Below are 27,513 nucleotides of genomic sequence, written 5' to 3'. Positions count from 1 at the left end.
GTATAAAGATAAAAATGATAATAATAATAATAAGAGCGAAAGCAAGAAAATAAGATTAAAAGCAAGATGAAGAATAAGTAAAAGTATAAGAAAAACTTTAAGATAAAAGTAAACCGAGTAAACGTTTCTAATCCGTGTAAATTCCAAGAATAATTCCCCCGGGAGCATCTCGAGCATCATTCTCTACTCTTTTTCTCTGTTTTATTATTTTCTTCTCCTTCTTAGCCGGGATTTGCAGCCGAGTTGCCGGTAACTCGCGTGCCTGATCGTCAGCCGTGTTTGGAAAAGTCCACTTTTTATCTAACTGGTCTGCCTCGGATCCAGAAACCTTTATCGTGCTCCTTCATTCTATTCGCGGTGGAAAAGTAAACGTTTCTAATCCGTGTAAACTCACGAAGTAATTCCCGAGGGATCTACGTCGTCGTACGGTGGTTCTTTCCAACCGATGTCCTGTTCTCAAGACAAATCTCCGAGGGAATTTTAACCTGCCGATCCTCGATTTAATTTAAACTAGTAGCATGGGGACGTAGGGACAGAAAGGCCCTCCGGGTTACTTTTATCACTGTCTCCTCTTACTTTTATTATATTATTATACATATCTATATCCTCAATCGTCTCTTTATATATATATATACATATATATATATATATATATATATATATATATATATATATATATATATATATATGCTATATATATATATATATATATATATATATAATTCGGATCTTTTAAACTGTTCGACTCCTTTGCGACCCGGCGTGTCTCTGCGTTGTAACGAAACTTGTTACGGCATAGGAGAGATTTGTGAACCTGAGAGGAGGCAGCGGTGCCCGGGCATCAGGGCACCATTCCGGGCGCACGCGCTCTCTTCTCTCCTTCTCTTTCATTCTTGTGTGTACATAGAGTATCACCATGGGTGTTAGTAGTAATGGTCTAGTTGTAGTTAGCCGTAGTAGTGAGAGTATTAGTAGTTGTTGTAGTTGTAGTTGTAGTTGTAGTTGTAGTTGTAGTTGTAGTTGTTGTTGTAGTTGTATGTAGTAGTGGTTACCGTCGCAAACGTCCGGCGAGAGTTGCCGTTGCCGAGGGTGATAGAGCGAGAGAAACAGACAGCAAGTGGATGCGGTGAGTGTGAACGAGTCTGACGGTAGAGCGGCACTACTACTAGGACTGATGGTGAGTAGAGTGAGACCGGCAGTGGCGTGAGCTTTACTGGCGGGACCCAAGAGCTTGAAAGAAGACGAGACCTACTTGGGGGAGTATTACTTGCGCGAATCCAAGCAAGACAGATGCTACTACCCTCTACTCTACTCTACTCTACTCGGTGGAGGATAAGAGAGCAGAGGAGGGACGGCAAAGCGGACGGATAGAAGAGTAAAGAGAGCTAGTGGTATGGTGCCGTCGAGCGATTCGCAGGGGACGCAAGGGAGTGGGAATGACAGACGAACGAAAGCGCGAGGCGAGTCGGATTCGGTGGTGGGGAAAGCACGGGCATCCTCTCTCTGTACTGCGAGGATTTCCAGGCAGCGGCAGTCCACGGCCCGGGACAGCGGAACCAGGACCAACTCTGCCGACTAAGACCAAGTGTGATACTGACACGAGTGTGATTGATACGCCGGTCCTCGCTCGTGCTCACCATTCATATTTTACGCTTATTAATTTATTTTTATTTTATTTTTTTTTTTTTTCTCATTGGATGGTACTGTGCTGTTGGAGGAGATTTTTTTCACGTGGAATTTTTTCTATGTGTGATGACGATAAAATTGATGGATTAATGTAGTTAAATGTTTTTAAATATTTATCTTCGTATGGTTAAACTATTTTTATCTCTAAAAGGTGGATGTAAAAAAGCATGAAAACATACCGCCGGTTGGCGGGAAAATATGAATTGCCGGGATGTAGTGGGCTCAAGAAAAATTGATAGTTACATCCCGTGGGACGTTAGGCAGTGCGGAAGCGTGGATATTATTTTAGTTCCACGAGAAAAGTGAGAAAAAATTCAGCTCCAAGGAGTTTCGAGAACTCGAATAATAAAAATAAAAAAAAAAAAAAAAAGAAGAAGATAAAGATAAAGAGGCGATGGATGTGTGAAGACATGTAAATGGAAAAATAGAAGAACGTGAGTAAAGGGTGAAGAAGAAATAAAGGGTGCGAAAGTAAGTGAGCAAGTAAAGAGGGTTCCAAAAGAGTAGCATAAGATAAAGCAAAGTGTTGAAAGCGATCAGAGAACATGAGAGACGTGAATCCGATGATGACGATGAGCTGCGGGCGCACGTGCGCCCCACGAGGAAATTACTACTACGAGTTGTCGAGGCATCGCTTCATCCTTATTTTAGTGTAGTAGAGTCCCCGGGGTGTCAGTTGCTCGTCGACCGTGCATTTTAAATTATTTATATTTTATCATTTATATTTCTACTGCTCTCGTCAGTCGCATCGTTATTATTTTCATCTGAACCATCTTCGTTGGCTCCCACGATAGTTTACAGTAATATCTCTTTTGCTCCATCCCTTCGAACTGAGACTACTCCTTCAGTACATCCCGTCACGGGTTGTTGGCTAATTGTCAACGGCAAGACTTAGCCTACATTTAGTTTGACGACTAAACAACAAGGTGCTCAAGAATTGTGCTAGTTTGTATAAAAAAACTATTGTTGGTATTACGGCCGAAATGTTACTATAGTAAAGTAGTAATAATAATAATTATTATTTACTACTTGGAATATATTTTGTTAAGTCTACGGTAGAGTGGGTTTTAATGCAGGAACAAGGGATGAAAAAGATTTGCCGTGAGGCAGGATTACCGCCGGTCAACAGAACACTCAACGCCGCGGTATTACTCAGAAGATCATTTTGTATCCTTGCACTTGGCCTTATTGGACAAGCGATGGGATATGTGGGCTCTAAGACCCATTCTTATCAAGGTAAGTCTTATTCTTATATAATTGAAAATATAATCTGTTCTCGAATTTTAAATTTATTCGTTGAAAAATCAGAGGGTAAAGGGATTTTTTTCTTGGTAAATTTTTTTACGTATACTTCCACTAACTTCTTAAAGATTTTTTTTTCTATCTCATTATTCCGGTAACTAGATGAATGAGTTTCTTTTCACCGGTATTCGCGCGCAAAGGCTTTTTTTTCATTGAAATATATACGGATATTTTTTTTTAAATAGACAGAACTAGATATAGTTCGAGGAATATTGAAGAGAGGGAAAGAGAGAGAGAGAGAGAGAGAGTGAGAAAGGAAAAGAAATGAAGACAATGTCATTAATTTTTAATGATCTTTTTAGTGGGATAGTGATGGTATCTTTTATTCCACGATGGTAGTATGCTTGCAATTCAAATGAGTGAATTAAACCGGTAACATTTTAATTATAAATCTACGGGAATTATTCATTAGATAGAGGTCTCTTATGTGATATATAATAATAACATAATAATTTATATATACAATTATAATCATGAGGATTTTAAATTTAATGTTTAATTCCGCGGTTATTATAATATGACGATCGCAATAATAATTATCACGATGATATGTATTTTCTTCATTTCTTTTATTATTCTTACCAGAGGAAAAAAAATTGTTCGAATAAAGAACCGAAGGTGGGGAGGGTAGGAGTATGCTTGGAATTTAGATGATATTAAAAGTGGATTGGATCTTCGTTCCTCGTTGGTTGCTTGTCGTAATTTGTTTTTGCTTTTTTTTTCTACTTTTATATTTTTTCACTCCCTACGGGTTACACGGTACATTACGTCGACGAATCGTAACTGAAGGGATCGTCAAAAAATAAAAAATATCTTAAATTTTTTTTTACTCGTCCTATTTTCTTTCCCTTTTCGGGATTTTGTATAATATATTATTTATTCTGATACAAATAGAATTTTATAAATTTAATTCAACTCTGGATATTTGTTATTCACTATTTTTTTTTATTTCTATATCAATTTTATAACAAAAAAAAAAGTCTGATTATAATTTTATCTAACTTTTTCAATGTTTCACTTTTGATATTTATCGCTCGGTTAATTGCCGTTCAATATATTATTTCACGGTGATAAGAGCTCATTCATTCTTTTAACTCTTATCTTAATGGTATTTCGATAGCAAAAAATTTTATGAATAAATAAATACATTTATATTAATAAGTACACTTTATTTTATTTATTTGAACAAATTATTATCATCACTGTTATCATTATTATGATAATAATAATTATTATTCTTTTAATAATGAATTAATCGTAGAGTTGATTATGCAATTCATATAATTACTTTATTGTATTTGCAATAACCATCACCTCAACAATTTCACTCATCACGGAAGAATAATCCGAAACTTCGTATAAATACAAACGTTATATTTTAAATTGTATGTGCTGCGGTTAAACATTTAATCTCATTAACTTTTCCAAATAATAATGATAATACTGTTCCTACAATAGCAAAGGATTTATTTTCATTTGAGATATATATATATATATATATATATATATATATATATATATATATATATATATATATATATATATATATATATATATATATATATATATATAACATAATACGCCACTCAAATAATCAAAATACCTGAAAAATCTTACCAGCTGAATTATTTGTCAGTTAGTTTATCCTCTTAGCTTCTATAACCGACTTTTAATTCTACGTTGATTTCTCGTAGAAATATCCAACTTTAAATTACGGTCAATCCGCTTATCTTTGATTATCGATATTCCGGCAACTAATAACTGTACATAAAACCAACAACTTTTTGAAAATTTATTTCTTTAAATTTTTCAAATAGTTCAACATCTCTACAGTAATTCTTTTGATATCAAAAATAATTAAATTAATGGTGATGTATTTTAAACTAACAAAATTTTTTATTAAAAGAATTTAATTATTTTGGTATTTTTTACTTTTTGATCAAACCGCTCTTCACAATGATTAATTATAGTTGTTTGCACTGGGAACGAAAAAAATATATTCATCATATTTTTTTGTGAAAACTCCAAGTTTGTATTATTTACTCTAAGCAGAAGTAAAAAAGAGGATCCGTTGTATTTGCATATCTCAAAGTCCATTTTTTCCTTAGCTACTTTTTTTTGCCTTTTCCTCTCTTTATGTAAATATATATATATATATAAAAAGTCAAAAGAATTGAGTGAATTACCTTTGTATTTTTTTTTTAAAAACATTAAATTCGGCTTCTAAAAAATTAAAGTGACAAATTTCCGATTTGTAATGAATGAATAAATACTTCAGTTTAACTTTTCTTCGAAAGTTTATTTAAATTTTACCACAGGACATCAATGACACAATTGACAAGATACGTTTTCTTCAAGCGACAGCTGACAAATTAATAATGAATATACATTAAAATTTCACTTGAGATAAGTTAAACTTAACTTATCACTTGAGTTCTTGAAAAAGGAAGCTTAAAAGTATTTATATTTACATATAGTATAAATCCGTGATAGGAGTGATTTAGAAAATAAAGAAGATTAATTAACCAAAAGCGAAATTGTGGTCAAGCAATTCCTTCTATTATAATGCCACTCGGTTAAACTAATATTTTGCGGCTTGAAAAAGATTATTTCATTTAATTAGAGAATACTTGCGGGTGCTTATGTAACGCCGATTTATATTCAAAAAAAAAAAATTGAATTAATATCAACTTTAATAATTTTATGTGAGCTATATTCATTCGAATGAATCGGAAACCGAAGAGAAAAATTATCTCCGTTAGTTAGAACTGTGTGGAATAAAATTCAATGCAGTTTTTATTCATTTATTATTTTACAAACATTCGGATAATAATTATTGAAATTAATTAACGAAATAAACATTTATTTATAGAAAATATTTTGCATAAACTTTTTTTTTTTTTCTACCAGTCGAACAATGGTACAATCGTCTCTTTAACAAATTTTTAAAACCCAAGCGTTAGTTATTAAATCCGATGGATAAAATATACTTTTCACTATCCGGAAAAATATGAAATTTTTTTTTAAAGTAACTTTTATTTTGCACTAAAATTTCTGTGTCGTAAAAAAAAATCGTTCTTTAAAACTATGCTTTAAATCGATAAATAATTAGTATATTTAATACACCAATTATTATTAAACAGTATTTTGTCTTTATTCAACGAGATGGATGATAATTGAAGCTTGTTGCGCCGTAATTAACTGTCATTAATACTAAACAGTAACTTTATAAATTCAAAAATTAATATTATGACATGTTCAGTATATCAACAGAGTAGATCTATAAAATCATTATTTACTTGATAACTAAACGATTAATACAAAAATGAGGTAGCAATCAGTTAATATGAAATAATACTACACTATGACAGTTTGACAGGAAACAATAACAGCAAACTCTCATTAACTCACTCAGCTTTTGAATGTCCGTTATTTAAAATCATTCCTCTCTGAATGACACTCTCTATTCCTATATAATAGATGTACATTAATAGTGATATTGCTGCTGGAGCCACAACTGCAATTTAGAGCACTAATTAGCAATATATGAAAAAAATTGTAACTAATTTAAACGTGAAATTAATTAACAACCAAATCAGAGATGGAATCGGTTTTATTTCATTAGAGCACGATCAATACCTACGTCGCTCATTAGAGTTAGATTTTCAGAGGTTATTTTTAAAAATTTTATAGCAATTTAATTAGACTAAATATACGTTTTTTTTTTTATAAAGTTTTACAATCTGTTTGTCAAAAAAAAAATGTTATGTTATTTATTAAAATGAACTTTTGGAACTTTGCAATAAATTTAAGCGATAAAATATTCTACAGATCATTTTAAAAGTTAACTCTTGTAAAATTATTCTATTATAACTTTGTTTCTAAAGCGAAGCATTATAGAAATACGTTAATTTAAAATCACTTTCACGACTACTTTTGTCAAGTTAATATCAGCGAAGAGCTAAATATATATTACCAAATATATCACTCAATTACATCATTTAAGTACGTGAATACAGTTTTAATCGAATTAAGGATCCGATCAGGAAGATAAAATGTCTCATAAAATATTAATTCACGAACTGGTCGGATATCTACTTTAACCAACTCTTAACAAACGTAAAGCGAACATTATTTTTAAATCACTAATTTCATTAGAAAGTTCTTATCAAAAATGCAAATGGACCATCATATAATTTGGATTTTATAAATACATAGAATCGAGGATACATATTACCAGTGGTATGTATACTGAATAATGTATTCCCTTGTATATATAATACGAGCGGACATAATTCAAGCCAACGTGTTTTATTATTTGATGTGGACGGAAGGTACTATAATAGATTACAAGAGGAACTTTCTAAATTCACTAAAAATAATTCTCATATACAATTAAAATCAAAGTTATGTACAACTAATATACATCCACACACATTCAGATGTTAGCAAAGATATAGATATACCACATGAATATTCCGTAAATTGGTCACAACTTCGGAAATTATTTTAATGCAAGTTTCATATCATATTGTAACAATACTCTGCTCAAATAATATCAACTACATCCTCGCTTATCAGCTTTGGCGCACATGAGTGTACCATTATTGAAATATAATACAAGGGTCATAACACATAATCTGATCAGACGTATGAAATTGAAATACAGGAGATAATTATTTCAAAATTCGTGTATACATCATCTGATCTCCTATTACATCAATAAATATCTTCATTATCGTCGAACTAAAATAATAATACTTAAAATGCAGATACATCGTAATTTAGTTTACTCGTAAATATTTACAATTTAATCAATTATGATGGATATTGATAATAAATCTACTTTAATAATGTTCATATCATTAATTAGGAATTCAAATACAATATTATTGTACTGTATCTGCAGAGTGTTTTGTAATTGTTCGAGACCGAGACAAATAACTAACAGACGTACGGTAAAATAAAGAGTTTGTTAAATACAAAATTTTTATAGATTTCAAAACATTTGCAAAACAACTGTACAAGAAAATTCTCTCACGCTCTTAAATTTATGATTTTACAAACATTCTCCTGTTTCCAAAAATATTTTATTTTATTTATTTTACTCTTTACAAAATTTGAGAAAAGATTTTACGTTAATCCTTTACTTTTACTTTTTTTATCTAAGTAGATGTCTATTACTTCATATTTGGAACCCTCATAAAATTATTTATGACTTCAGTAAAGAGCATGAGATAAAAATAAGTCCCACGCTAGCTGACCCTTTTGGGCCACTAACGCTATCTCACTCTGTCAAAGCATGTTTCTCTATCTAAATTTGTCACCTCTACTATCGTCATATTGACAACACCCTTTAAAACGCCTACAACTTTTCCTGACCAATCAAGAAACGTAAAAACATCCCTTCTAATTGCAGTGACTTAGACAGTAAAAAACAAACTTAAACTTTGACAAAATTACAACAGTCTACCGATAAACGTAAAACAGATAATATATACAAAGATAACGTCTCCGCGAACGTCTTGCTCCCAAACTTTAAATTCAATTTCACTATTTTATGTATTAATTTGTATTAGTTGATCTTCATTTGTTTTTTATAAATAAAGAAAATTAAATTAATATATTCGTTAATCTTTAAAATAAAATAAACTAAAGAAAACATTAAAACAAACAAATAACCCCCTAACAAATTGTCGTTAAAAATCTCTAAGCGACAGTAATTAATTGCCATGATTCAATAAAGATGATTGACTTTTTTTGGGTTGCATAATCAAATAATATAATTGCACATATTTTATTTATTTTATAAATTTATTAATTACAAGAAATTTTAATATAAAAAAAATATACCCGTGCAATAACTTGACGGTAAAATAAATCATTTAACACACAAAAGAAGGAAAAAAATTCTTTTCATTAACTCAAGTCATTTATCTGAGTGAATTAGTTTTAATCTCAAGTACGCGTACGTTCTCTTGACAGACTTTGGTTAAATCAAGAGATGACTTATACAGAAGCATTTTAACGATGACAACTCGGTAATGCCATCAGACTGCTTATAAGCCAAAGCGGAAAACCATCTAAGTATATTATATTAAGTACAGAGAGGATTTTGTGGTAGCGTCAACGATCTTTGTATTTTAGGTTTTACAATTTGTCATAGTAACTCTTCCCATAATGCGATCACAAGAATTAATATATTAAAAACTATCATAGAATTATTATAATTACTAAATTCTTTCAATTGAGCATTGAAAATTAATAGGATACATTTTCACTTGAAATAATTAAATTTTCATAAATCTCATGTATTGTTGTCAGAATACTTACAATTTAAAAGAATTAAAAATGAGTAGATTATTTTTTTGATTTATTCTATTGAGTTTCATACATCCTCTTTTTTTATTGCTTTGATGTTCAATTGAAAGAGTTTAATATTTATAATTATTGTATAATAGTTCTTAATATATTAATTTTAGATTCAATTACATTTGATAGTAAATGTAACCATCAAGATAATTATTTCGATATTTCATATGTAATATATCTAGAAGCTTAATATAAAAAAAGTATAAATTCAGCATAGGGATAGAGCAGATGGGTGAAATATTTAATTACCACGATTTAATAAAAAAAATATAGTAAAAGATACTTTGAACAGGTAACGATTATCGAATGAGGTCAACGGAGTTTTACCCCGACTGCTATTCTATTTACTTTTTTATTTTAGTTTATTTATTTATTTATTTATTATTAAATCGCCGGGTTTTATACCGATGAGTAGAGAGTGTAGTGACCCAACGTCGTCGCACTAGTCAGTATCGTTTACAAAAAAACGGTTTGATGCGGGCACACTAATGGGTTAAATTCGTTTCCTGGGGAAAACCCCATTTCGTTAGTCTCCGTTAGGGGACGCGAAACTAATGGAAAGGTGCTGCCACTTTGCTAAAAGTCCCACTGGGTTTTCCTTCTTTTTCTCATTCTCATTCCCATTCCCACACCTATTTCTCTTTTTCTTCTCAATCTGCCATGCCCTCTCGTACTCGCCTGTATATATCTACGCCCTAGCTGTTCTTTTTTTGCTCATCCCTATTTTATATAGGTATCTATTTCTCTTTTGTTTCAACATTACTTTTCCACCTTTCCTATATAATCCCGGTGCCTTTACTCCTGTCGGTGTGCCCTTCTCTACTTTATTTTATTTTTTCCTGTAGATCCTTTCGATTTTGCTGGTGAAGGGGTTGGCTTAAAAGAGCATTCTTTAGTTAATACCCCAAACAAAATTCGCTGCTAATGCTAAGTGGACAAAATAACGTGAATATAACCCAAGCAACATTATGTCAAAGCCAAAGGGAATTAATTAAAATAAAAATTTTTAATAGTAATAAAAAATAATGTCAGAAAATTTTTAATTCAAGATCAAAAGTCAAACTTTATGAAGTGATATATAACGGTGCATCTTAAAGCAGTTGTCTGTATTATAATTTATATTTCATTAGTGAAAAATTTTAACGTGAGACGTACATACACTTTACTTGTATACGGATGATATGATATGCGTAAATGTATAATACGGGTAGATACAAATATGAGTGACAGTATATAAAAGATGAAAAGCGAACAAGTCTCTCTCAATTAAACTCCGAGAAAATTATCACGAAAGGAAACCCAGCTAGCTACGCTACATTAATTTTTTAAAATAATTACCGCGCATTACATATCCGTAAGCGTTTATAACTCTTTATATATATGAATTTAAAATTACTACTTTTTATACGTGGTGTAAAAATAATTAACCTGTAATTTTTTAGTCTGGAAAAAAGAAAGAGGATAATTGATTACAAGTTGATAAAAAATATAATTAAAAAAAAATTTTTTTAATGATAATTACTGTACGAGAAAGGATTTAGCTTTTATAATGGATATCTCATTTGTCGGAACAAAGGCTGATAATTCCACTTAACATCAAAGAAAAAAATTTTTTTTCTGTTATGCGTTTAATTTATTTTTCGTCGCGATCATTTATGAAATAATTCAATTTTTACTTACACGAGTATCATTATTATCACTGTATTTTCATTGTTCGGATAATGAAACTGGAAGATTATTAAAATTTGCTAGAAAGCTAATTTTCGGTAAGTTTTTTTCACGATTGTTATAATATACCCCATGAAAATAATTTATTTAAAAAATATAAAAGTTATGTTATAAATAAATTAATATCATGTAAAATATGCATGAAAAATATATAAGAAATACTTGTATGATAATATATAATATATGTTTTCTGTGCATACTTTTATATATCATTCATTCAAATTTAATATTTTTTTTTCATTGATTTTTTATGTGTATTTTTTATATTTCAATAAAAAAAATTTTTTTTATGGAGGATGTATTTTTCATTTTCGGGTGATTCATTATTTATTCAACGCGTGGATCTATCGGAACAAGCAAATGATTGATTGGATTTTATCTATTTTTATTGGCGTACTTTTTAAATAAACAAAGTAAATATACAAGTGTATCACTATTAATTAATAAAGTAAAAGTTGATATTGATTTTTAAAATCAAAAACATATTAGGTTACAGATGTTATAAGGGCGTATATCGGCAAAAGGTACCAGTGAAAATGCAAAAAAAAGTTTTTTCCCTAATTAAAAAATTTTTTTAGACTTCAAAAAATTTATAAAATGCCAGATAAAAAATATACTGTAGATATAAAAAAAATTACGATTTTTTTATGTATAAACCGAATGAAAATTTATTGCGTGAATACTTAATTGGCTTGCCAATATTGAGTGTTTTAAGTAGAGCTGGAGTTCGTTTTGTTTGTCAATAAAGCTCCTCTTATCTTTTATGAATTTGTACGTAACTCTCGTCGATTTCATAAATTTTAAAATCAATTTTATTCATCGACTTCAACCACAGAAATAAAAATTATCAAATTTTAATTAATACATTTTTGGATAATTAATTACTTTGAAACGAAAATATGAAGATTATTGAAAAATATGATAATAGTAATAACAAAATTTAACCTTTAAACTTTATGGTTATAATTTAAAAACCCTGTTAGGCATATCAGCAAGGAGTACTAGCGTATATTACGTCAGACCGAGACGCTTATAGTGGTGACCACAGCATCTGCTGTTGGAAAAAGTTTTTTATTGACTTTCAATCGTCGATTATTTTGTTTCTGGCAAATTTAAAGTTGTATTATGCTAAATTGATAACTAAAATTAGCTATAAAACATCGGAGGTCAATCGGATTATTGTGGATAGGCATTATTTCTTAAGAATTTTATTTTCCGTTGAAAATGAGCTCATATACACAATTTCCATTTATTAACTGTAAAATTTTACGTTATACTAATAATAATAACAGTTAACACATATATATAAAAAAAAAAATAATAATAAATTCAGTATACGCGTCAGTATTTTTTTCGAGAAGCGGAACAAATTGTTTCCGGTGCGTAAACGCCTGCCGCGGATTTTACTGCGGAATTCCTGTCTCTCACGTTTTACTCACTGCTCAACAAACTCACGTGTCGAGTGAAATAAAAAAAAATGAAATAAAATAAACTTCTCTATTTTATTTTTTTATTTTTCAGTATTCTATTCTGCAGCGGAGTCCCTGCAGACGTGTCCGTTTTACAGTAGTCTTTAATTAAAGACAATATGACGTCATTATACAAAAATACCTAACAAAGCGTTAAAATTCTAGTTTCTGCGGAACTCTATTATAGAATATATACTTACTTACATTTAAATATATAGAGAGTCACTGTAAAACGACCTATCAAACTTTAAACTTTCAGATAAAAATAAATTGCCAAGTAAAAAAAATAATAATTAGTTTTATCTTATTACGTAGTTTGTTATTTATGTACTTGATATTAATTTAAAAGTTTTTTATTTTAACAAACAAGTTCACCGTTTAATTTTGTTTAACAAAAATAAACTTTAGATTAGATTTAATTGGTTTTTTATAAATAACAAATTCTGCCAATTAAAATTTTTTCATTTAAATTCCATCAACTTTTTTACCCGTAAAGCTGAAAAAAAAATTATCTAACCTACTGAATTAGTGTCCTAATTATTTTATAAAAATGAAAGTAAAAAAAAAAAAAACGGAAAAGTACACAACCACTGACTGAAATAACTAACTTGATTAAATTATTTAATGAGACATTTGATACACAAAAGCGCGGACAGTCAAAAAGGATAATTTATTTGCACATAGCCCTTTGAACTGGTCCATTCACTAATATAATTTTGTTATTATATTTACTCAACAATCTTACCGAAGAATACATTAAATAATGACAAAAAGTGCTCCCAGCAGTATTACTCGAGTTTGCAGAGTCAATTAAAGCACGCTGAAGAAAGACAGACAAAAGGAGTAAAGAGTGGGAGGAATGACAAAGAACCATGCGGCAAACAAACGGACACATAAATAAAAAAGTTATATAGAAAAAGTAAGCAAAGCTTTTAAAGCAATTACAGAGTGAAGTTGTAACGAGAGTATTATGTTAGCGGTGAAGTAGAAAAGCCGCATTCTCTATTTACGTAAGATGTGAAGCAATGGAATCAAATAGCTTCCGCTCGCTATTTTGTTAGATTTCATTGTTTTTACGGGCGAGCACGAAAGTAGTCGCCAAGTACGAAATTAACGGAAAACCTGTTGCCATTCCATCAAAGTGCGTCTCTCCTGGTATTTCCTCACCGGCACCCCAGCTCTTGCTCTTGCTCTTTCTACTCACCCTCTACTCATTCTTACTCAAATAATATTCATTCTCTTGTAAAATACCTAAAATTCCTTTTTGCGGAATCTAGTGCAAGTTTATTAAACATCTGTTGTTTTAAATATAAACAAAAGATATTCCGCTCTTAGTAATCGATCCAACATCATCTACCCGATGGTTATCTCTCGTAATATTCAGAGTGATGTATTAACATAATATTGTATAATAAGTTAAAAGCGAGCACGCGATGGTGCAACATAAATTCGCCCCATACCAACAGAATGTTAAAGATCTCAAATAACTGTTAAGCATTAGCCATTGAAACAATAATTACGTCAGTATAAACGACGATAACTATTACAAACAAGTGGATTCTCATGATAAAATGCTGTTTAATTTAGTAACAATACTTTTATTGCAAACGTTTGTAATGTTTTATTGCCAGTAGCGTACAGCTTAATATTACCATACTTGGTCTCAGAAAATAAACATGTATTAAACGGAAAGAAAATAAATTTCTCTTGCAGATATATATATATATATATATATATATATATATATATATATATATATATATATATATATGCAAGCTGGAAGAACAAACAAAAAAGATAATCGATCAATTTCAAAAGAACTGACGTTTCAATTGCGCAAAAAATATATGAAATGTGGAAGAAAGACGTTGAAGATCGTTGATATAGAGCTTACATTATCTATAGTACTAATAATAATAATAATAATAATAATAATAATAATATTGAAAAGCAAAGAATAAAGATGAGTATAATAGAAGCTTTTAGGCTTTCTCGGGAATACAATTGTATCTCTTACGCATATGTATATTTTCCTTTATGGACGTGAGTTATCGAGGGATTTATCGGTTTTATGACTTAGATGCCTCGGTAAGTTTTATAGAATATAAAAGGATTTATCGTTAAATCTGAGATATCCTTTTGTATAGTAAATTCATGAGTATTCTAGGACCTAGTATTCCAGTACGCCGGTGGTACACTCTACTCACTGGCTCACGGTCTTTATGTTATATAACTCCTGAGTAGTTGAGACTACCATTACATCTACGGTATAGATTGTAGATTCTAGTATGTGCAAATATACATATATATGTATATATGATGATGTGTATATTCGTTTCACGTTTGCTCTCTGTATCAACTCTTTACCGAAAACTATAAGAGGTGCGTCGATGCACGAACACAGTCCTCTATATATCGCAAATAAATATATACATGTCAGGATAAAATATACACTCCCGATCCGGCGTATACTGGTGTAGATGCTGAAGATAGAGCTAGAGCTAGAGCTAGAGTTTAAAGAAATAGTGAGATCGATCGAGGCCGCTGGAATCTGAAAAATACTCCCAAAAGAGAATTTTATTTTATTATTTTATTTTCCTTTTTCCCTTTTCCCGGTTCTTCTCCTAATGCTCATATGCACGTATATGTATATGTATTTATTACGCTCACCCGTGCATTTACACCTATTCATTCTTTCAACAGCACAGCCGCTGCTATTACTATTACTATTGCTATTACTATCACGATTGCTATAACTACCACTACTACGCTTCAACGATATGTATCTCTTTATATATACATTTCTTCATCTGATATCCTGTTTTTTACTGTTGGATGTAGTACGATAAAGCCGGAATATACTGCTGTTGTAGTCGTAGTCGTAGTAGTTATAGTAATAATAATAGTAATAGTGCTACCGTGGTATGGTGATAGTATACTGGAAAGGAAATGCGTGAAATCCATGCACGGCATTAAGAATTTTCACTCGCGAGTTCTACTGGGAGCAGTGTGAATACATACTCTGACGTGGAAGTAAAAAGAAATATTTTTTTTAAAAAGCGTACGGTAAACGAAAAAAAAAATAGTTGTTATAGTTGTGTTGTAATGAGTGTAGTAAAGAGAAAAGCGAATAGTGGTATGATGCAGTAATCTGGTGAGCGAGATGGATGAAACGGAAAGCTACACGAGAAAAAAAATAGCTAAAATATAGGTAGAGTGAAAGAAATGTAGAATAGAATAGTATAGTATAGTGAGTAAAAATAAAAACAATAACGATACGATAGAAAAAAATAGTTAAACGTAACGTTTTTCGCACGAGTTATTCTCAGCGTTATCCCCTTGATTTTTCGAACCGGAAAATTCACGGCACTTTTGACAATATGGCGAAAATCCTTTTCCATCGGTGAGTTTAAACTTTTTTGACGAGATTATAGCTGTGTAAGGTATGTGTGGCTACAGATATATGTACGATTGTTATTATTATTTTTTCTTCTTTCTTTGTTCTGGTATTGGTTTAGTCACCGAGTCCAAAACATTACTACTTGACGAGTACACGGAAAATAACTGATTAAAGTTAACACAAGGCTTTAGAGAATAAAAATAAATCCAGGAGAGCACAGTGTGTGTGTGTGTCACGCATTAGATTAATTGGTTAAATTTTTCTATGCGATGGATGTATACTATTAAAAAATATCTGACTGAATTTTATGAAATATTTTTTTGTGACAAGTGTCACGTAAAACAAATTGATAGTTGTTTTTTTTTTTTTTTTTTTTGTTAGATAAAAAAATCTGTTACGTTTTATCAATACTATTATCTTTATAAATATTTTTGAAAACGTATTCTCTACGAACGGAATTTTACAAATGGACATTTTGCTATTTTGTTTTACAAATAAAAGCATTTTATTTTATATTATTTATTTACTTATTTTTTCAATTCAACTTTTTTTGTTCATGGAAGAATTTACATGCTAAATTCTACTATAATAAATTAATATTTTATAAATAATAAATTAAATTAGTCTCTTGCTCAGTGTAATATGATTGTCGCTTAAAAACCAATTACATAATAACTTTCGCAAGGATAAAATGATATTACAAATGTCGAACAGATTGACACTTTTAACTGAATAAAGATTGAAATATTAAATTAAATGAAAATTATATGATAATAGATAATTAAAATTATCGAATTGAGGTGAATTCGTTTAAATTTCACGACATAAAAAATCTTCATTTCACTAGAACGTAATTAAATTCATACGTTTTTATCTTTTTAATTTGACTATTTAAGATAAAATTATTTAAATATTGCGTTGAAAAACTACAAGTATTTTTTGAAGCAAAATCTTGAAATAAAATTTTTTAATCAAAAAAAATTTCCCATCATTTTATTATATTCATCATAAATTGAGTGCTCGAGGCATGTTTGGATTCATCAATATAAATCCACGCGTGTAAATAATACAAATTTGATAAATCACTCAACAGATAATGAATTTTATTAAATAAATTTTCAAACCGTCCATCATAATCATTGATCTGATCAATGTTGCAGCTAATTTTTCGGTCAATAACAACCCGTAGTAGCTTCTTGATTTGATGGCATGCAAAAAGTATGATTAATAAATAAAATAGTAACTTGAATAAATTAAAAAGCAATGAAATGATGTGTTAAGTGAGGCTTCTTAAGTGATTGATTTTTATCTTGGTGTCAGTAAGCGTATGAGCGGAACCGCGATAGAAAATGAGAGAATCTGAGACAAGTCTCGTAGGTACATTATTGTTTCTGTCCAATCCTGTGCATCAACGGGAAAGTTTTATTCCCCCGGCGATTTGTCGTCCACGAAGCTATCTCGGTCGAGCTAGGAAACGTTAAACCCCTGCACTGAGGCAATTTGGATATTGCTCGTTCTCGGATTTAAGCCGTGCTGTCACTCCGAGCTGGAGGCATGCCTGGTATGCTTCGTGATGGGTAGGTTATAGAACAGTATACCCTGTACACAGTTGAATACTTTAGTCTGTGTGTATGTGAGTATGTACTGGGGTGTACAGAGGCAGCGCATGAGGGTTAGAGAGCTGTACTAACACCAGGAGCACTACTGGTAGAGAGGTAGGGAGGTAACTAGGTATAGCACTGAAGGATGAGATGAGCTAAAGGATAGGTCGAATGAGGTAGCATTGGATAAAGAGCTGGAGGAGTAAGAGGCGCAGAATACCAACGACTGCCACCACCAGCATCGTCCCAGGGGTATGAGAAAGTCAAGGATCGACCGAACGAGCAAATTAATGCAGAAGATGGAATATCGCGCGCGAGAGCTAAGTGTGGGGAATGTCAACGATGCTTCTCTGAGCATTGCTATTTCCCAGGATTTATCAAGCACCCTCACACGTATATTAGTGATAAAAAAATATCATCACATTCCCGGATAAAAAAAACATAAATAAAAAACAAATATATTTGCTTTTTCATTTCATTTTTAACCTTTTTTTCCACTTTATTTGTTTGAGTTTAGTATTAGTTTGAGTTGGGCTCGTTTTTTTAAATGTTTTTTTTTTCCAGTCACTTTACTCGCTCCCGAATGACCATTCGCACCTCATGTCCACATCAATTGTTGTGTAATCGCTCTCAGTCCATGGACTTTGGAATATTGATTGCTGTAATTCATTATTAATCTCTGACCACAGGTGCACAATGTTCATTCACACCAGTTTCATTACTACCATATTTTACTTCTGAATAATTTAAATTTGTGCCTTTGTGTGTACAGTATTAATAAATGTGCGTGTATTTATAGATATTTCATTTTATATCAGATCGAGGGTACTGCATCAATAGAAGTGATAATTTTAGTTAATAATACATTAATAATTAATTTCTATAAATTTTCTGTTACTAACCAAAACAGAGAGCGGTATATACATGGAAAAAAGAAAACTCAAAAAATTACAGTATATAATGCAACGTGGCGCTTCGTGATAAAAACTCGAAAAATTACAGTTTCTAATGTAATTATTACAGATTTTATAAAAATTACATTGTAGAATGTAATATTTACATTGTAAGCTCTGAATATTAAATTAAAAAAGTGAATTTAGAAAAATATTATTTCAAACTGTAATTTTTCTAGTTTTGATTACGACGGGACCGATTTTACATTTTATACTGTAATTTTTCGAGTTTTCTTTTTCCGTGTAATAATAATTTTGTCAAGTAATTTTAATTTGTCAAAATAATTCTGATATTAATTCAGACATTCTCGAAATAACGTTTCAGACGTTTTGTCAACCTAAAAATAATTGACAAGTTTAGATTATTGGTTATTATTTATTGACACGTGTCGTGCTAAATTGATTTGTTTTATTGGCGGTTCAAACTTTTTTTTTCACGCTCTTGATACCACAATTGGTAGTATTATTGTCGCAATAAATAAATACCTTGAGATAAAAATACTCATATTCAAATTAAAATCTAAACAGAATCGTTATGAGAATATCTAGATTAAATAACCTTTGAAATATCATTATTTCAATATGTGAGTTGTTTTTATATAATCTGAAAATTTATGAATTATCTACGAACGCCAGTTAAATTTAAACATTTTTTCTAATTTCCAATAACTTTTTCATTATTTAAAGATGCGCTTTTTCTCAACCATATATATTTATAAAGGATTAATAGTATTTATTAAAAAAAATAAATAAATAGATAAAAGTTCGGACGTTATGACACAATTTAAAATTTTTTTGTCAATATTTCATTTTTTATTTCACACACTTCAAAGTACTGTAAATATTCACCATGATAAATGTTTATATATGAAATTACATATACGAAGTTCATACACATGTAGATGTTTACAAAACATATGTGATGTATTTACAAGACGAATGGTTAACAAATATATGATGTATTTTTTTAATATATTATTTTGAAATATGTTCTGATATATTAAAATAAAATAAAAACATTATTCATTGAGAAAATATAAATATAAAAAATATTCTATTCATAAAAAATAATTCTCGAGATAATGCAAATCCCTCACAGCTTGATACCCCACATTTTCAAACTGATTGAATACCATGAATACTCGAGTTATCATTATCACATTGAATTGAAGCTTAAATAGCTCATTCATACTCATGTGATGTAATACGAAACAAACTCACAGTAGAGCCGTGTAGTATAATCCATCAAGGGGATAAAAAAGTCTTTACATGATTACATTAATCTTTAAATTAATAAAATTTAATCTAAAACGAACAAATAGTTGCTTTAAGAGCCTTCTAGATCATTTGATGTTACTAAACTGTAGCTTACAAATAATTCTCTGTAAATCCGTCAGAATAAAATCGAAAGCTCTCTTTCAACTGACTAAAAAAGGGCAGTATAAAAATAAAAATAAAAATAAAAATAAAAATAAAAATAAAAATAAATATAAAAGTAAAGACAAAAAGTAGGACAAGAATAAATCGAGTGATTTGTTATTTTTAGAGACATACACATCGGGTCCAGCGTTCGTCCGACCCGTCGGCAATCAGACAGCGGCAATTGGACGTGAAGCTGTGTTTTCTTGTTACGTCCGTAACATCGGAAAATACAAGGTAAGTAAATCGAAATAACAAATACTAAAATGGAGAACCGTCAAATTTAAAAGATTAAAATAAAAGGGAGGGTAAAAGAACAACTAGAAACAACTGACTCGACATCAGACATTTCACTCCTTCATCATTTGTCCGAACGACAAGTGATGCCGTGAGCGTTAAAAGAATCCATTATTCCTACTCACGAGCCCGCAAGGTGATACGCTTGGAAAACAAACCTCTTTTCTTTATCCTTATATCCACAAGATAGCCATCGGGTTAACTCACCTCTTCATTCTCTTTTCTTCACTACCACCACTACCACCACTGCTACTGACATCATCGCTCCTTATTCCGACACTCACTTCGCCAACAACACTTCCTGCATCTTTCATTCACTACTACACCCACTGTGTCCAACAATTCTGATACGAAATAGTCACGTTTTTCCGCAAACACGTTGCATCATCAAAGTGAAAAGTATCTTATTCACTATCAAAATAATAATCTTTATAATTTTTTTTTATAAAAATATATTTATTGTGAGCAATCAATCGCTAAAAAAATCAAACGTGAAAGAATTTAGAAAATTTGTTGCTTCGATATTCTAACGGCAGTTATTTCTAAAAAGTAAAGTTTTTTAATTTTAGTTTTTATTAATGCTTAATGGAAAAATCATTACTATGTACAATGCCTTTCAATGATTAGTACCGGTCAAGAATTTTACGGAAAATGGAAACATCAAAATTTGGCCAACTCTAAATAAAGAAATCACTAAGTAAAAAATTTATATAAATATTATATTAGAAATAATAAAAAAATTATTTGTCTAAATAAGGATAATTCAAAATTTCGATAATAATAAAGGTAGTAATGTAAAAATTTAGTTACCAAAAAAATTGGAATTATTTTAAAAAAGATAAGCATAAAATTATAAAATTTAAAAATAAGATATCTATGAAATTAGACAAATCATAAAACAAACAAGTGAAATGATAGATATTTAAAAAAATGGAGAAGAATAAATTAAGACAAGTCAATAAAAAGACAATTGAAAATTTAGAAATATAAAAAATTGACAGTTTTAATTATTCGTAAACTTAAAAAATAGCCATATCTAAATAAAGACCAGTAAATTTAGATATCTTTAATTTTGGACATCTCTAAATATTTACAAATATAAATTTTTACAATTCATAACAAAGACGATTGAAAACATAGTAATCATACAAAATAAGTACTAAGAAATTTAAAATACAAAAGATAGCTAAAAATTAATTAATTTTCCTGTGACCGCTGCTCCAGGAGGAAGTTATAAAGTTATTTGCGATCAATTGTCCTGTCATTTTGAAAACACATCAAGATTTTGCTTTTAATCTTGGTAAAAAATATTTACGTAGACCCGAAACTGCCAACAGCTCCTGTGACCGCTGCTCCAGGAAGTTGTAAAGTTATCTGCGTTCGATTGTCCTGTAATCTAAAAAATACACCAAGATTTTGCTTTTAATCGTGGTAAAAAATATTTATGTAGACCCGAAACTACCAACAGCTCCTGTGACCGCTGCCCCAGAAAGTTGTAAAGTTATTTGCGATCGATTGTCCTGTAATTTTAAAAACTGACAGAGATTTTACTCTATCTAAAAGAGATTGTCTAAAAGACAATCGATCAAAAATAACCTACAACTTCCTGGAGCAGCGGTCACAGGAGCTGTTGGCAGTTTTGGGTCTACGTAAATATTTTTTACCAAGATTAAAAGCAAAATCTTGATGTGTTTTCAAAATGACAGGACAATTGATCACAAATAACTTTATAACTTCCTGGAGCAGCGGTCACAGGAAAATTAATTAATTTTTAGCTATCTTTTGTATTTTAAATTTCTTAGTACTTATTTTGTATGATTACTATGTTTTTAATCGTCTTTGTTATGAATTGCAAAAATTTATATTTGTAAATATTTAGAGATGTCCAAAATTAAAGATATCTAAATTTACTGGTCTTTATTTAGATATGGCTATTTTTTAAGTTTACGAATAATTAAAACTGTCAATTTTTTTATATTTCTAGATTTTCAATTGTCTTTTTATTGACTTGTCTTAATTTATTCTTCTCTATTTTTTTAAATATCTGTCATTTCACTTGTTTGTTTTATAATTTGTCTAATTTCATAGATATCTTATTTTTAAATTTTATAATTTTATGCTTATCTTTTTTAAAATAATTCCAATTTTTTTGGTAACTAAATTTTTACATTACTACCTTTATTATTATCGAAATTTCGAATTATCCTTATTTAGACAAATAATTTTTTTATTATTTCTAATATAATATTTATATAAATTTTTTACTTAGTGATTTCTTTATTTAGAGTTGGCCAAATTTTGATGTTTCCATTTTCCGTAAAATTCTTGACCGGTACGAATCATTGAAAGGCATTGTACATATATATTTGATCTTTTTTTAACATACCCAAAAATACTGACATTCCATATTCTCTCATGCAAAATTGATACGTGAAGGAAATTGAAAGATGTAAATTCGTAAAAACTGTTAACGATATTGCAATAAATTATTAATCTTAACGAAAATCTTGAAGTATAACTGAAATTTCTCGATATTTATATAAAATAATCCATCTCCAATTATTAATATCAATAAAATAAGCAAATATTTTATGAAGTAAAATTCATGGTAAGATCTTCCTTTAACTTTATGATTAATTTTTAAATAAAATAAGATATATTGAAATAGATTGTTAAACTCAAATATTGGCTAAAGTCATTGACAGTTATTCAATTTATGTCACTAAAATTTCAATTACAATAAAAGTTTTAATAAAAAAAATTACACTATTTTACCCACGTAGTTTAATGGACATTTCACTGCAGTTAAATTGAAACTACTTTGATTTATAAACAACTTAATTAATAAAATAGTGATAACGTTGATGAAATAATCAATTAAAGTTTGAATAATTGAATAAAGTAAAGCATCTACCTTGTATTATAACTCTAAGTAAAATGCCATTGTAACTTGCACGGTATAACTTTGAATTTACGTAATTGCAATCATCTATTTGCGATGAAATTGTATGCAAAGGAGTCACGGAGAGCACTGAGAGACTAAGACCGCTGTATATCATATACGTATAAACTTACACCACTATGGATGTAGTTATTAGATAAAGATACAGATATAAATATAGATATGGATGTACGGTAACAGTAGGTGTATATGCTTCCAAGCAGTAAGAGGAACCGAGAACTGTGTAAATCGGATTAATTGTAGATTATTGGGTGAATGACGAGTTTCGCGGTGAAACACGTTGTATTGAGTAATTCAATAGCAACACATTTACACCCAGAGACAGTGGGGGTGGTATGAGCATCACCTGCATCTAAATGTATACATGTATATGCATATGTATATCAATACTGCACTTCCATATATGTACGTAGATGTGACAGATAATATACATAACAAATCCGTAGGCATTGTAATGCGGTGTTGAGGGAAATCAGTACAAGTGAATGTGTCTGTCTGGTTTCCCTCGAAGCTGGCCTATATCACTGGCTTTCTCACCGATTGTCGTACCATATCAAGCTTAATGTAAGATTGTCATGCTGAAAAATCTTCTCATCACATTCGCTCTACACACATTTACATATTTATATTGTGTATTATACACACTGATAGAAGGATTTAGTTCTATTTAATAAGATTTAGTAACAGATACTAAATGATTTAGTAACAAACCTTTCATTACCAAATATTTAGTAATAGGTACACTGATAGAAGGATTTGTTTATAGTTAAAAATATTTGTTAATATCTAACAAATCATTAATTAGAAGCCATTTTTTAGACCTTAACAAATATTTCTTAGTATTTAAAAAGTTTTATTAATATTTAATAAATGAATATCAGATTTATTAAATACAAAAAAATCATTTTAAATACTAAGAAATATTTGTTTAATACTAAAAAGTGGTCTCTAATAAATGATTTGTTAACTATTAACAAGTATTATTTAATACAAATAAATCCTTCTATCAGTGTACTAAATCATTTATTAAAGCCCATTTAGTACCACCAAATAAATATTTAGTAGTATTTAACAAATTATTTATTGGTACTCAATAAATCGTTTATTGTGGTATCAAAGAAATTAATTTTTTAACTAATTTTAGCGTGTGATCTAACTTTTTAACTTAATAACTAAACAAAAATAATTAAAATAAATAATTTTAAGTAAAAATATAAGGTATTATAAAGAAAAAAATCTCATTAAATTATATTTTTTCGTTTGAGACATTTATAAAATTTAAAATTAAACAAGTTTTTAACACATCAATAATAGGTAAATTAAAAAATGTAAACTAAACTCCACTGTGAAAAGACATAAATAGAAGATATTTATTGGGAGTATGTGTGTTTTTAACGGTTTAATAAATCTCCCAAAATCGAGCTGAATAAAATAATCTAAGTTAGTGGTATAGGTTATGTATCACATAAACATTGGAATTAAAGCATAGTCATCTACCGACAATACTTGCAAAAGAAATATTTAGTACCTGTTACTAAATATTATTTGGTGGAACTAAATATTTATTTCCATATAATAAGGCTTTGTTCTTATAAAGAAATCATTTATTAAACTGTAACAAATAATATTGATGGGTACAAATTATTTGTTTCTTCCAAATAAATGAATAAAAATTTTGTTACTAAATCAGTTTAGTTAGTACTCTGTACTAAATCCTTCTATTAGTGCACTGATAGAAAAAATCAACTTGATTTAAGATTGAAATTCTTGAAATAAGAAGTTATTTTTGATTCAAATAAATTCTAATCGAATCAAGATGTTAAAAATTATTTTTTTGCTTCAAGAATTTTAATCTTAAATCAAATTAATTTTTTATCAGTGTACATTATATACATTAAAAAAAATAAAGTGTTACATCGGTAACACTTTTCATGGGTACAGTTTAAAAAAAGAAAATAGAAAAAAAAACTATTTCGTGCACACTAGCTACCAAGTTGTTGTATTATATTTATTTTAATTAAAAATTTTTCAACTATATTTAATTAAATAGCGTGGTAACTTTTAGTTTGCTGTGCATATTTTTCATAGATGTAGAACATTTTTTTATTGATGTCTATTGATGTGAGTGAGCGATAAAGAAACGAAAAAAAGTTACCGGAGGAATGTAATATCGTTAATTAATAATTAATTATTTAATTATATTATTTTATATACTGAGAAGAAGGAATTGAATAGACGTGAAGAAATAATAGGAAAGGAAAATGAATTGATGGTGAAATGTTGGCTATTTCCAGGTAGGATGGCTGAGAGCGTCGGACCAAACTGTTCTCTCATTGGACACACGAATCGTGACCCACAATAATCGCATCGCAGTTTCTTATGAAGCCGGTGGTTGTTCTGGCACGTCCAACGCTATCTCCATGGGTTCTGGGGCCGGCGGACTCGTACCAGCGGTGGCACCAGTAGCAGCACCAGTTCATGGCGTGATTGGAAGCAATCAGGTGATGGACGAGGGCGTCAACTGCACGTGGCGGTTGCATATACGCCACCTGAAAAAGTCCGACGAGGGATGCTATATGTGTCAAATCAATACATCACCTATGATCTCCGAACTCGGATGTTTATCTATTTTAGGTAAGAAATATTACGTTTTTACAAAACCATTCAACCTTTTGTTTTGTTTTATTTATCAGGATCATGAGTTATTGCTTTTCGAATTAAGGGTATAGTAAAAAGAAAAATAATGCTTAGGAATGAATGATTTTACTCGTTTTGTAAATATGTGTAATTAATTATAAGTCCTTTACAAATTAGATTTATTTTTCTTAATTTGAAATTTTTAATCATTTTTTTTTAATAAAGTCTTGAATTTTTGTACATTATTTAGTACAATTGTGGTCGCAATTAAATATTTATCAAAAATTTAACAGGAAATTACTTGTTAGTGACGAAAATGTAATTATTAATTCAAGTTAAATGTCTGTCTTATTTCCTGTTGATTTATTCCTGACACTTATATGTGATAAATAGATAGATAGGTAAATAATTTTATTTTATCCGACGTAATCTTGGCTAATTTACATTTTTACTAAGAAAATAAAAATAAAGTCTTTTCAAAATTAATTTAATCAGTTCAAGTAAAAAAAAAAAAAATAAATAAAAAGAAAAAAATTTTTTAATAACAAGTATTACATTCATCATAAATAGCAAATCATAAAAATTATCTCTCGCAAAAGATTGAACAAGCCTTGGGTGAAATGAGACATCTAGTTCAGATGAAACTAAACACTCAGTTGGTTTGCAGCAAAAATTAAAGCACCATTTTATAGAATTCTGTAGTATCTGAAATAAAATGGCTCACAACTTTTAGGTAAAAAAAAAATAGCTCTGTTGCAAAAAAAAAGTTATCAGCGGTTCTATCTCGTTTAGCCTCAGGTTCTGCTATGTACGTTTAAATGTCTCTACTGAACTAATTTACATTGAAACTGAAATCACAAAAAGTTATCGAGTGTTTAAAAAAACAATAATTCAAGATACTATTGTCATAGGCAGGGTCATGCTGTCAAACAGTTGAAAGAAGGGAGTTAATTAAATTATCAAGTGTCGAGTACACGCTCAATTGTGTTATTCTTCATTAAATTAGATTGATTAATTTTTCATTTAATACTTCATATTAAATAACTTATTTATCAATAGTAAAACGTATAACTCAGTTTTTCTGTGGTAAATAAAAATAAAAGTTTCATTATTTTCGTACCTTCGAGTCCAATAAATTATGACAGTAACTAAACCGACGGGTTTGAAACCTCAACTTTTAATTTAAAATGTCACAATAAATTTATTTAGACAAGTTATTGATTATTTGAATTAAAAATTAAAATCAATTGATCAGAGTTACAGAATTAATGCATCTTTCTCAATAATTAAAAATTTTTTTCTTAATAAAATTCAATTTTTTTTTTTTTTAATCTAACAGTACTTTGCTTTTTAAATTTGTTTAGAATTTTATATGTAATTAATATCAAAAAACTATTAGTTGAATATTTACAGAATATAACGACGTTATTTTAGCATCGTAAAAAAATATATGTCGGTGCAGTATAAAATTCATCAATTTAGTATATAAAGTAACAAAAATATTTTATTACACGGCCTGGTGACCTTTCGCTCGACCTATGACATGTTTATGAAATTTCGAATGAGCCAAATAAACCAATAAAAACTGATAAAGAAAACAATGGATGTCATTTTTGAGTCGGTAAAAATTTTACGGCACACTGAAAAGCAATTTAAAATTTTATGGATATTGATTTTTGGTTGAAGG

The 27,513-nt window shown here is 29.5% G+C and overlaps 1 protein-coding gene across 1 annotated transcript in view; it reads left to right on the top strand.

The window, feature by feature from the left end:
• The first annotated feature begins 995 nt into the window (after positions 1-995).
• The window catches only part of LOC123269372 (protein amalgam-like), a 37,884-nt gene continuing 11,366 nt past the window's right edge, over positions 996-27,513 (top strand). The window contains exons 1-3 of the mRNA XM_044735061.1: positions 996-2,922; positions 20,058-20,167; positions 25,484-25,823. Coding sequence (XP_044590996.1) covers positions 2,757-2,922; positions 20,058-20,167; positions 25,484-25,823 — 616 coding nt within the window. The 5' untranslated portion in view covers positions 996-2,756. The remainder of the gene's footprint in view (positions 2,923-20,057; positions 20,168-25,483; positions 25,824-27,513) is intronic.

Source organism: Cotesia glomerata, linkage group LG1, assembly GCF_020080835.1.
Source record: "Cotesia glomerata isolate CgM1 linkage group LG1, MPM_Cglom_v2.3, whole genome shotgun sequence".
Lineage (NCBI taxonomy): Eukaryota > Metazoa > Arthropoda > Insecta > Hymenoptera > Braconidae > Cotesia > Cotesia glomerata.
The sequence above is the reverse complement of the archived record's forward strand: the minus strand, read 5'-3'. Positions and strand labels throughout refer to the sequence as shown.